Genomic DNA, 12,705 nt, shown 5'->3' with positions numbered 1-12,705 from the left:
TCGTAGGTTGGAGTAGTTGATAGCTATGTCACCCTTGAGTCATACAAAAACAACAGTCATTTTGTCTTTATGCACCATGCCAGAACATTTGTCAGACCATAATATGTCACCACTGCTCAAAATGAAATACCTGATTTTGTTTTTTCTTCTCAGTGTGTTTCTGGCCGAACAGTTTGAATCCCTGCAGTCCCACCTGGACACAATGATGCCTTCAGCCAAGAAGCCGTTCCTGCAGCAGTTTTATTCCCAGGTATACTTGCACCTTCTCTCTGAAGCTTGTGTAATTATAGCAACTGTTCATCACTGTCAGCTACAAGTGTGGTTATACCTAACATCCGACTACGGCGGTGAATCTGAGGCATGGAAAAACAGTTTTCATCATTTTCAGTATATTATGATGTATAAGACATAACCTCATGCTTCTAACAGACCCATCTTTCAGCTCATAAAACATACTGCAACATATGCTGTATCTTCCATTCAATGTGCTATATAGAATTTTTTTTGTTGTTGTTGCACTCATTCTTTAATTTGTGACCTTCACTCAGCCTTTTGGCTTTCTTTACATGCCGATTTCTCCCTACGTCAAATGACTATGTAACTGAAACTCAGAATTCAGTGTAATTCTCGATCAACAAAAGAGAAAATTTTCTGTCAACCATAACTACGCCAGCAGCTGTTTCCCTGTCTCTTTTTGTCCTCTTGACATTTGAAATGTTCAGGTACACAGACAGATCTATTTTCCCCAAACATCAAATGAATGTCATGTCCTGTGGTTTCACTCTTGGAAATATTGTGTAACCAATGACATTCGAAGCAAAATTGAAGGGACCTTGACTTCATGTGTGCCTCATGAAGTGTTTACAATGTACCAACCACTAACAGACATGTTGAATTTAACGCACATACATCTATCCTCTCTTCCTTCTCTCAGACTGTGTCTACAGCTAGTGAACTTCGGAAACCGATATATTGGATTGTTGCAGCCAAGGCCATCGACTATGAACAAATGTTGCTCCTGATGGCCGGAGTTAAATGGGACATCAGGGAGATAATGTCACAGCATAATGTCTATGTGGATGTCCTGTTAAAGGTAATGTTACATAAGAAATGTGTAGGTGCCTGTTGATGTAACATGTGACCATTAAAGCAGCATTCATTTTTCTTTCTACTGGGGTGGCACACAGTAAACACAGCACTGAAATCTCATCATCATTTCAAATGTTAAATAGTAACATTTAATATTAATTGTTCCACTTTGTTAACCAGCTAGTTAACTTGACTTCCATTTTGTGCAGTTAGGTAGCATACAGTTTATACTTCCGTTTATCAGCGCTTTTTCACTAAAAGACAGCTGCCTGCTACTGTGTAAACATCTACACATAAAGATTGTGGTATCATTTATGCCACTAACACACTGTCAGCTGAATATATAGCCATATAAGACTACTGGTAAAAAAAAGATTTTAACAAGGTAAAATCTTTTTTTCTGTTCTAGTGTATTTTACATACAGAAAAGTTCAGAATTGTCCTGATGTTTTATTAGTTTTTCACAATCAAATTCACTGCAGCCCTCTCAGTCTCATGCACTATCCACAATAGCAAAAAGTAGAACTCACAAAAGGCAGCTGTAATAGATTTGCTTTTATCCAGTGGGGATTTTCCTCACAGAGTTTTTGTTGTGCTTGAGAAATCCAATCTGGGTTCATCCTTTTAACATCTGTGTCATTTACATAAAATATTGGTCTTTGTTCCACTTCAAGTTAAGAACTCTTAAGTGCCTTGTTGTCCCTCATGAGTTCGAACTGATTCAGGGACCTCTAAAATTAATTATTTGGGATGGGGTGAATAATTTAGTACAGGGTGGGGGAGCTGTTGAGAGTGGAATGCAGATCTCTCCTGTAGTTTCAGCTTTGTTAAAGACATTTGAGCTCACCCGTCCCTGGCGTATTTTTGGAACTGGAAGTTTTCCACTTAATGTGTGTCTTTATGCATGCTGGTCACTTATCCCATTATACATTTTGCATGGCATGGAAGGACACACGGTACTAGTTTTCTCACCTCTGACGTTCAGAGAGAGAAAGGTCTGAAGGGCTCACTGCGGTGTGAAATCTTGAATAGGCCAGCGCTAAACCAAGACAGATCCCCATGAATGCATCAGCATGTCTTGCAGCAAGAAAGCTGTTGGTTAAATGACAGGTTAAAGGTCCCATATTGTCTTGGAAAATACTCTGTTGTCCTGGAAAATTATTTCAACATTCTTCTATTTTCCTTTAGCTGAGAATGAACCACTAGCATGGCTATTAGAGCTTCATAAAAAAATAACATTTCCATCTGAAAGGGTGAAAAAGTTATGTTCAGGAAATAATTAACTTTCAAATGTAGTTTATGGATGGATGAAATCTTTTTAAAAGGCTGCTCTTGGTTATGTGGTGGAAAAGGAGGGTTGAGGGATGAGGTATAAAATAGGTTGTGATGTGCAACCTCATCGCTCGATGCCACTCAATATTACACACTGTTCTTTGAGTGGCTGAAACTTTGAATAATGTAAGTTACATTATCCTTAAAACAATAAAAAAGTCACAGCTGGCTGGCAGCCGGTAGTTTTTATTAGGTTTATAGATTAATATTGCTTTCTCTCCAAGTTATTTTAAATGGTTGAATAATGTAAAATTGGTTAATGTTAGCATGTTTGGTTCAGTTGCTTAAATGGTTTCAAATGTGTGCTGGGCATTGCTGAGAGGGTTGGAGAATGAATGTAAAGCTGAGGTCAAAACAATAAGTGGGAGCAGAACTGTATGTGAGTCAAATAGGCTAAATACTGGGTAATGGTACTTTTCACTGTTTGTCCAGGACAAAGTTTAAAAAGAATGTAAAGAAATTAGTCCCAAAGATGTGCGTAATATAACGTATATAGACATATTAGTGTGTTGTATGATTCCTGTCCGTCATTACCAACTAAATCATCACTAAAAATGAACTGGAAAGAGTGGGAACACTGACTGTGCCTTTAAACGAGCCGTCAGGACTTCTGTACAGTTGAGATGTCACAACTATACTATAAACAGTGAGTGTACCGGTCTAAACACTGGCCAATCAGAGGAGACTGAGCTTTTCAGACAGAGGGGGAATACACCTGTATTCAGACAGACAGAATGAGAAAAATAATTTGTTTTTATAACATTGAAGCATCTGAATATGTTCTAAAAGAAACCCAAAATACAGATATGAACCTGAAAATTAGCATAATATGGGACCTTTAAAACATATGGTAGAGTATATACCAGCCACTCAGATATCTGAAGCTATAAAAAGTTATCTGCTCAAACTCACCTTTTGAATAACTGCCTGGCTCATAGTTGTCTTGCTCTGGCAGCGCTGCAGTTAAGACTTACTAATTAAAAGTTATGAGCTAAATTGCCTTGGGGAAAATCTCTGTCTCACTGGCCGGGTTTCAATGTCCAATCGTGTTAAAATGCTGATGGATTGACATTGTGTGTATTACAATCTGTGTGTACTTTTACATGGGTGCTAATGACCCTCTCGCCAACGTGTCAGACACTCATAATGCGTATGGATTGTGTTATGTGCATTGATTGAAAAGCATGTGCTACATTTTGTTGTACTGCACACAGGAGAATATTTTATTCATGAATTTAGGTTGATCACGAGCATTCAACAATAGCATTGATTTGCATATAAAGTGGCAAGGAAATGCAGCAGCCTCAGAATGACTTCATTGACAAACTGCTTAAGTCAGAAACTATTGTGGGACTGTTTGTGAAGGAATACCATTTCACTCTTGGCTGCAAAATGATTGGCAGCTATGTATGCCTTAAAATTCAGCTTCATTTTTTAATATGACATAGTTTAAATTAAAATAGACAGACTTTATTTTCAAACCACAGACTTCTCCTGAGACACATCCATCATCTCTTTGTACAGTCCTGACGTCCTGCAATTTGTAAACTTTTAACAGCAACATAACATTATAATTGTATATTGTCATCCATAATTGAACATTTCAGTGTGCACTGAGTTCACAGCTAGTGCTTGGCATAGCTGAAACCCCAAGAAACATCAAAACATGTAGCGGTGGGCCACTTGTGACCAAAACTGTGTTGTACATATATTTGTGTCCTGCAGCCTGTGCCTGCCTCTGAGATATTTCCTTTTTTATCTCTTTGTGTTAAAACATTAAAGAGACAGCATTTGTGTCCTTTTTGTGTTTTGCTCTGGGGACTATATTTCGTAGCAAGAGAGGTTGAGCTCAGGAGATGTAACTACAAGTCGCCAATATAATCCCAAGTGTGTATTAAAAGATATAAATTAAAAAGAGCCTAAATAATAGCCAACTAGTGGCTGACTGTATGCGCATCAAAAAGTTAATGAATAAGTCCAGTTGGGATGTTCCTAAAACTGACAGCAGCACACAAATGATTTGCTGTAACCCGTGATTTGTGTCTTGGTGGATTCATACTTCCTGCCCCCGTCTGCTCAGTACTTCAGGATGTAGTGTTCATCAGTCCAGACTGCAAAGTCATTAAATTAGCTCAGTTAAAGGAGAGTTGCAGTACAATAACCCAGACATACTGTAGGCTGGTGGAAAATAATATATATAAACTTGATTGATTTGATGTACTTACACCACTATTTAAACTATGCACTTTGTGTTAAATACTTTTTTTAAAAAGGCTTGATTTATATATATTTTTTTAAAGAAATTCATACAAACAAGTAATGCAGTTTTTTCTTTGCAGACTAAATAATTGGGTTGTGCAATTCACAGCACGAGGCAGTTTTATAACACTGTTCAGCTCATCCAAGTTAGGTTTGGAGGAGCTGGTTTTGGATGTCATCCAGGAACACGGAGGAGCTGAGAACATAAAAGGAAATATGTGTATCTTGTCCATGAAGACTTTAATTTTTTTTAAATCTTCCATTTGGGACACCAAAGGTTTTATTGGTCTCGTTGTGGTTTGTTTCCTTTATAAATATCTATACATTATATAGTACATAGCTGTGTCTTTGGTAATATACCTTGCACAAGCTAATAAAATGTTTTTTTTAATCTGTAGATACTATGGATATCTTTATAAAACAGTTTAACCTGTTCGATAAAAGGTTGACACCTATTTTTTGTTATCCAATTGAAGAAATTCACATATTGAACATCATTTAATTCTGCTATGTTTTAATTCTACTCTAGTTTACTCTTGAATATGTTCACCTGTGCTTTCTCCTCCACTTTCACAGGAGTTCGAGCAATTTAACAAACGGATGGAGGATGTTTCCAGACATGTGCGTATCCCGCTGCCTGTGTCCAACGTCCTGTGGGAGCACTGCATCCGCCTGGCTAACAGGACTCTAGTAGAAGGGTAAGAAAGTCATAAAAACACCTCTTCCCCATCAGTGGGATGTGTGCAATCTGGCACCGTTCTGGTGAAGTTGCGGCCAGACTTATGGTTTATTTATGTCACTATGAATTATTGTTAAAACTTCTGTAGAAAAACAGTTTTATTGTGAATTATGTTTTCCTTCTGTGTCAAACGGTGACTCAAGAAGTCTGTGACGCAGAGAAATAAAGTTATGTTTTTTTAAAGCCCCATATGTTCATCAATATCAATTTTTATGATGAAAAGACAGTAAATTAAGCTCAATAAACTGGTCTTTATAACTTGTCAAAATTCCCTGTCATGAGATTTTACTTGCAGTTAGAGGCAGGGGGACTTGAGACAAATCTGATTGCAGTTCCTATAACTGTCCCAGAGAAGAATGGACTGCTCTGTAGACTTTGTGGATTTCTATTTATTCCCGTTAAGAGCACTTGAAGAGTAAGAACACAAGACCTGATTGTAGTTTGTCCTTAGTAGATTTTGTCACAACTGGCTCTCCCACACAAGTGACGTCCATCTCTTTTTATCTGTAAAAGTTTGAGTAGGACAGATTCAAGGAGAAAACTCTGTACTGTTAACACCCCACATGCTTTGAATGCACTTTTACTTTTACTGTGTCTTTGTTTTGTGGTTCTTTGTGGAAATTACGCTGGTTAGACAGCAGTTCTTACCTCAATAAATGCATTTATTCATAAATATAACTAATCGAAATAAAATAATGGAACAAGTCAGCATCTTAAACCATTGAATAGAACGATTATGGATACTTTATCAGTATAGTAAACGCCTCAGTCAGCACTAAGGTGTTTTTCTATTAAATATTTATTTAGGAAACCTTTTCAAGAAGCAATTCTGTTCTATTCAAGTAGGATGGGAACTGTGCTGCAGGGAGGAAAGAAATGTGCACAAAACACGAAGAGTGATTCAATTCACATTTTAGCATTATGAATTATTCAGAACAGTAATGTAACCATGTGAAATACAGTGCAGAGCCAGAGAATCATGGTTTTATTTCTTACAACTATGGTAATTTTGAAGTCTATTGTCTTGTGCTGTTATGCCTTTCTTGCTTGAAAAGGTCTCTCTACTCTCGTGTTGCGGTCATAAATAGAGTCCCTGAGCTTGTACACTCAGAAATAATGATCAGAGAGAATTTGTCTCTCTTCAACAGTAAGTCTTTCTTTCTGCATGTTGTTGAGCACCACGAAGGAGAGGGAGCATTACATACTGTCGTAAGAAACCCAGAGACTCTGTGAGTTATCCCCCAAACCACTCTAAGGGCGCACTCGAACTGTCCATCCGTACCGTGCCCAAACACGTTCCACGGATAAAATCTAGTTCATTTCACCAGTGAGAGTGCAACCGTACCGCGCCTAGGAGGTGGGCTTTTGTAAAGCACGTTTACAAATGTACGAGCACAAGTACCCTAAAGCACGGGGCACGGTACGGACCGACAGTGTGAGTGCGCCCTAACTTCCAGCCCTCTCCCTGTGCTGGCAACCCTCTCTCCATCAGGGAATTGCATGGAACAGGCCATTCACACAAACCGTAAAATGCTCTTGACACATCTCTTATAATGCATTTCACCACTTTCTCCCTTACAAGCGAGACGTATGGGTTGTGACTAGGGATGTCCGATAATATCGGCCCACCGATATTATCGGCCGATATTGAGTTAAAAATGTAATATCGGGAATTATCGGTATCGGGTTTTTACAACCGATGTTAGTTCTGTAGGCTTCAGCATTTCCGAGTGTACCTGAATGCAACACGGGCCGTTTACAGGCGCGTGCTTGATGACGTATAACAACAATAACACGCTTCACTCGTAGGTTGCTAACCGTGGCTAACAAGCTTCAGCTCTCCTGGTGCATGAGATGTCCGTGGTTTGGAAGTATTTCCAAGTGTCATCTACTAACAGTATATGTGCGCTTTGCAATGACTGCAAGGCGTTAGTTATGAGAGGAGGAAACAAGGCGTCTTCCTTTAATACATCACATTTGATCACCCACCTCAAGAAGAAGCATGCGGAGTTAAACGCTACATCTGTGCAGCAAAGTGATGAAAAGAAGCAACAGCCGACACTGAGAAACAAACTTTTTCTATCGTTCAAGATGCCGGATTCACCAAACTTGTGGAGTTTCTCGAGCCCCGTTATCTCGTGCCCAGTCGCAAGTATTTCTCAGACCAGTGTTGACCCGAACTGTACAGCGTTGTTTACAGTCACGTCGAAAAGCTAATTTCTGGTGCTGTATCCGTTAGATCCACTACAGGTTAGCATGTTGAGCTTGACTGCTGATTTATTGATTGTATTATTTGCCAAGTTCCGGCTCAGTCGTTACTCAGTCTGGAAAAAGAGGACTATGTTTGTTTACTACTCTGGACTGAAGCTATGCATCTTCCTTGTTGTGATGTTGTCTGTAGTGTTGTTTGAGGCAAAATATTCTCTCTAAAAACACAAACAAATAAATGAATGGCACTTTTTTCAATAACTTGTTTTGTACAGACTGTGTTTACATTTGAAAAGCCATGTTGCATTTATGTCTGCATCCAGTAGGGCATCACAATAAGATTAGGCATAATGTGTTAATTCCATAATAGGTGATATGTGATGAATTTTGGTGTAAAAAGGCTGCATATATCGGTATCGGGTGATACCGGTATCGGAAATTAAGGGTTGGACAATATCGGAATATCGGATATCGGCAGAAAAGCCAATATCGAGCATCCCTAGTTGTGACAGAACGTATGAGTCTTTTCCTCAGCACTTGCATCCTCCCCATCGCTTCACTCGATGTGTTGAGTAAATGTGCGAAGTAGGTATTTAGATTGAATGTGTGATAAACCCCCCCCCCCCCCCCCCCCCCCATACCGACTGGATTGTGGCGAAGCAAGAGCTGCCAATTATCACAAGGTTACACACATTTTATTGGGAATAAGAAATTGGCGGATACTGAGGCCAAAGTTATTCTGAGTTGCTACTGTGTTCAGGTTAAAGTGAAAATGTGTTTAGGGTTGTAATGTCAGGCACAGAAAATGGTTCAAAACAAATGCTTGTTAAATGGTTTAGTGCTTGCAAAGTGTTTAAAGAAGAGAACATTGGGTATTAAGCATCAGTGGAAGGCTCGCCCTCACCCACTGAGAAAAGGGAACATGTTTACCTCCCAACACATTTTTCTGAGCACTTTTCTTCCCATTGCGTAGGAATACTTTTGAACCCTTTCCAGTGAACAAATGGCCCATTACGGCCGCGATGCTCTGCAATTTCAAGCTGCTTTTGCAAGACTTCTGCCGTCTGCCTGGTTCTCCCAGCACACTCCCTTTAGACACACATGAGCACATAAACACACACACACACACACACACACACACACACACACACACGAACACACACTATCGCCCACCCCTCTGGCACACCAGGACGGAGTGGTCACATTTGTTTGTTTGTACTTCGACTCGCTCCGCCTGTTATTCAATTTCTCTGTCCAGCGCTCATCTCCCGTAAGACCGTCAGAAATGGCTTTGTTAGCATTCTGAGCCGAAGCTCAAACATTCAGCGGCACAGAAGAAAGAGTGGGCAAGGATGACAGAGAGAGAGAGAGACAGAGAGAGAGGGTGATGCAGCAAATGGAAACAGAAGTGAGAAAGTGTGAAGTGGTAGACGGACAGCAGACCTGTCTGTGTGGCGTGTTAATGTACTGTAGATGTCACAGACACTGACCTGCCAGTGGACAACAGTCCCAGCTGCCAAACACCTGAAACACAAACAAACACGTGTGTACTCTAGCCCACACACTTTTTTACTGACAGGGCAAAGACAGCTGTCTGGAACAACCTGACCTCATATTTAATAAAAGACGCACGCAGACAGACCCACACATAAGGACTCATGTATTTCATTTCAATACATACACACTGCAGTTACATGTCTTTAAATGAATGATTCAACAACTGGCTCACAACACTTCTATTATAATGTTTATTTGGTTTTAACCTTTCATTTGACTTTGAGTTGAATCTGTCATGAACATTCACACAAAACTCATGTCATAATATTCAGAAGACAACCAAACCAAAAAACATGGATTCAATTGAACACATGCAAGGACAAATATAATAAAAAAATATAAAATGAAACAAACTATGAATAACTTGCAACACAAACTAGGCATTATGAAGCTCTGTCTATGTGACATTGCAGTTTTAAGAGAATGTGTTATTACTCATACAAATTGCACATTTACCGAAATACTAAATATATTTACACATCTCCTCTTTTCATTTCCTTTCATTAATTAAAAAAAAATACTTGCTTTTAAAAGCTCTAATGGAGCCTGAATCTCTCCCATCATCTTGTAACTTTGATTACTTTCTTCTCTGTTGAACTTTGACAGTATTCCCATTTGATTCAAATGTTGATCAAAATCGGCTTATGACAAGCTGAAACACATCTTCAAGAGCATTTTCAATGCATAACAAATGTAGGGAGCTGAAATAAAATAATTCTAAACCATAGCACCATGACTTTTTACAGAGACAAACGAGTTTGTGGACATATTTGGCGGATTACCTTTACCTAAACACAGGCAATGCTAATCTCCCCTTTACCTCTGCTGTCGTGTCTTCTGCTCTGCTGTAGCTATGCTAATGTGAAGAAATGCAGCAATGAGGGCCGGGCCCTGATGCAGCTGGACTTCCAACAGTTCCTCATGAAGCTGGAGAAGCTGACGGACCTGCGACCTATCCCTGATAAGGAGTTTGTTGAGACCTACATCAAGGCCTATTACCTGACAGAAAATGACATGGAGCAGTTCATCAAGAATCACAGGGTGAGACAGCGAAGCTGGTGGATGGAGGATTGTATGTCGTCTGTGCAATAGAGATTAATTTGAAGGTCCCATATCATGGTCATTTTAAAGTTCATACTTGTATTTTGAGTTTCCACTTGAACATATTTACATGCTTTAACGTTTAAAAAACAAGTTTTTTCTCTAAAACGCTCCATTTTAGCGCTTGTGTCTTTAAGCACCCTTCCCGAAAAAGCCAAGTCTGCTCTGATTGGTCAGTGTTTTCAGGTCTTATGCATCTGTGCTCTTCGCAATCCTGCACCGTCATTGCAGCCGTTGAATGACTGTAACAGTAATGTAGCTGCACTTTCTACCTATATGTAGTATAGTTGACATCACAATCGTACAGAAGGTCTGATGGCTCATTTAAAGGTTTCTGAATACAGTCTGTGTGCATTTCTCTGTAGTTTGGTTTGATACTTTCACAGTATTTATAAAGCACCTCAACCTGCTTTAAAATAATAATAAAAAAAGAAACATGGAAATCTCACTTTTAACAATATGGGACCTTGAAGTAGTTGTTTTGTTTTTCTCCAATCTGAATCTGCATTTCCATGTAAGCCTCATGCTGAGAGACCCTTCTGCTGACCCACTCTTTGTGTGTTTTTCTTTTTTTGCAGGAGTACTCAATGAAGCAGCTAGCCAACTTGGTGAATGTTTGTCTGGGTTCACATATAAACAAGAAGGCTCGTCAGAAACTTCTGGCGGCCATCGATGACATTGACAGACCCAAGAGATAGGCTGATGAACGGAGCAGACCCTGAAGGTGTCAACCAGCCACTGAAATAAACACTCCAACAGAGGAACTCCTACAACGGAGCTACGCGAATGAATGTCTTCAATTTCAGTTTAGAGCGTAAATGTTTGTGGTGTATTCAATGAGCTGCACAGCACACGCAGAAGTAGAGCTACTGCATACAGTAAATAAAAGCTCAAATGCTTATTAACATTACCGCCTGTATGTGGTCAAAAACACATATTACTCATGATATTCTGACAAACACTCTAAAACATGCTGCTGCAGTGACTCTATGCATACAGCAGATATACCATATTGCATGCCCTCACAGTTTCATTAAACAAACATGCCATTTATGAAGTCTTTCTGCAAACTGTCTGCAACCACAACTGTCAATCTTTTCAATGGTCATAAAGAAACAGATCTTGAGTATCAGACGAGCTATAACAAATACAGGAACGGACATTCCATCTGTTTTCACCAAATGTGCTCAATTTCTGATACAACTCTGAACTAAAAGTAAAAGGTGATTTATAATTTGCTACATTTGAGAGCCACATAATGTTGTAAAGGTTTGTGGTAAATACACCCAAATTACAGATCAAAGAATAGTCTGTAGTAGTTAGAAGCCTCAATATAAAGCCCTCATGGAGATACAGACGATCTGGTTATTGTTCACTTCAATCATTCATTGTTATGTTATTCCAGCCCATATGTTCACCATATATTATTTCACTTCAGGGAATTTGTCGCGCCTGATTGGATTCCCTGCTTCTTTATCTTAATTGTTTTGCCCACGAATTACGTAAATCTAATATAATATGATGATGAAAATAATATAAATTAATGTAGTTAGCGTTGACATAGAGTATATCCGCACTAGCTGCATTTGTTTGTTTGCCATTTGTCATATCTGAGTCGAAAGTCTTTGAGAAAGAGCTTATCTTTGTATTCTGTCTCTCGGCATTCTCGATGAGCAGTTAAATCTGTTTTGTAGGTTTGTGCAGTCAGGTATTGATTATGTAATTTCTCGTGAGTTAGGAGTTGAACTGTCAACTACAAGAGCTTTCCTCCAAAGCTTTAAGGCTTCCCCGCTCCAGTCATCTCCATTAGTTGAACTTGACCAGACCTGCTGAGAGGGCAGATTGATTTACTGTCAAAGGGGGAGTTACAGTTTTTAATATGGCTTCAAATTTTGTGTGCAACTATTCCAAGAAGAATACTGCAAATGTGAATGTTTTGAACAATGTCTGTATTTATTTCTTGCTTTGTGTCTTGTTTGGGGTTTTTATATGATAATTGCTGGAAGTGTGCTTGTCATATATCACCTCTCAGTATCTCGTAACTTATCAACTGAAACTAATACATATATTTAAACATTGTCAAATTATGTTAAGTCTCAAGTGCACTATAGTGAAAATCAGTAATTGGTGTTTGAACTGTAGGTTGAAGCAAAATGATTCTAACATAATAAACACTAACTGATGGACTCTGTTGTTCTTACTGACTTAACAGTGCTGTGATTAAAGTGCATAATCTATATATCATATCCAACCTTTAAAATCGCTGTGCTGCAGCCGCTTTGAAAGACTCATCAATGTTGTTCAGATTATGAGTGTAACCTTCCTGCAGCCATGCTGTCCATTCTAATGATGCTTTCCCCAGCCAGGAGCAGGACGCTGTCAGATTAATTAATGTGGCTTCCTGTGTGGTTACAAGCCCT

At 39.1% G+C, this 12,705-nt stretch overlaps 1 protein-coding gene across 2 annotated transcripts in view; it reads left to right on the top strand.

Moving 5' to 3' along the window:
* The window catches only part of vps50 (VPS50 subunit of EARP/GARPII complex), a 108,800-nt gene extending 96,402 nt beyond the window's left edge, over nucleotides 1–12,398 (top strand). For both annotated transcript variants that reach the window (XM_083925077.1, XM_083925076.1), the window contains 5 exons: nucleotides 154–250; nucleotides 935–1,093; nucleotides 5,257–5,378; nucleotides 10,036–10,225; nucleotides 10,864–12,398. In XM_083925077.1, coding sequence (XP_083781203.1) covers nucleotides 154–250; nucleotides 935–1,093; nucleotides 5,257–5,378; nucleotides 10,036–10,225; nucleotides 10,864–10,983 — 688 coding nt within the window. In that variant the 3' untranslated portion in view covers nucleotides 10,984–12,398. The remainder of the gene's footprint in view (nucleotides 1–153; nucleotides 251–934; nucleotides 1,094–5,256; nucleotides 5,379–10,035; nucleotides 10,226–10,863) is intronic.
* Nucleotides 12,399–12,705: the final 307 nt, after the last annotated feature.

Source organism: Echiichthys vipera, assembly GCF_963691815.1.
Source record: "Echiichthys vipera genome assembly, chromosome: 13".
NCBI lineage: Eukaryota > Metazoa > Chordata > Actinopteri > Perciformes > Trachinidae > Echiichthys > Echiichthys vipera.
This window is presented reverse-complemented; position numbering and strand designations above follow the sequence as displayed.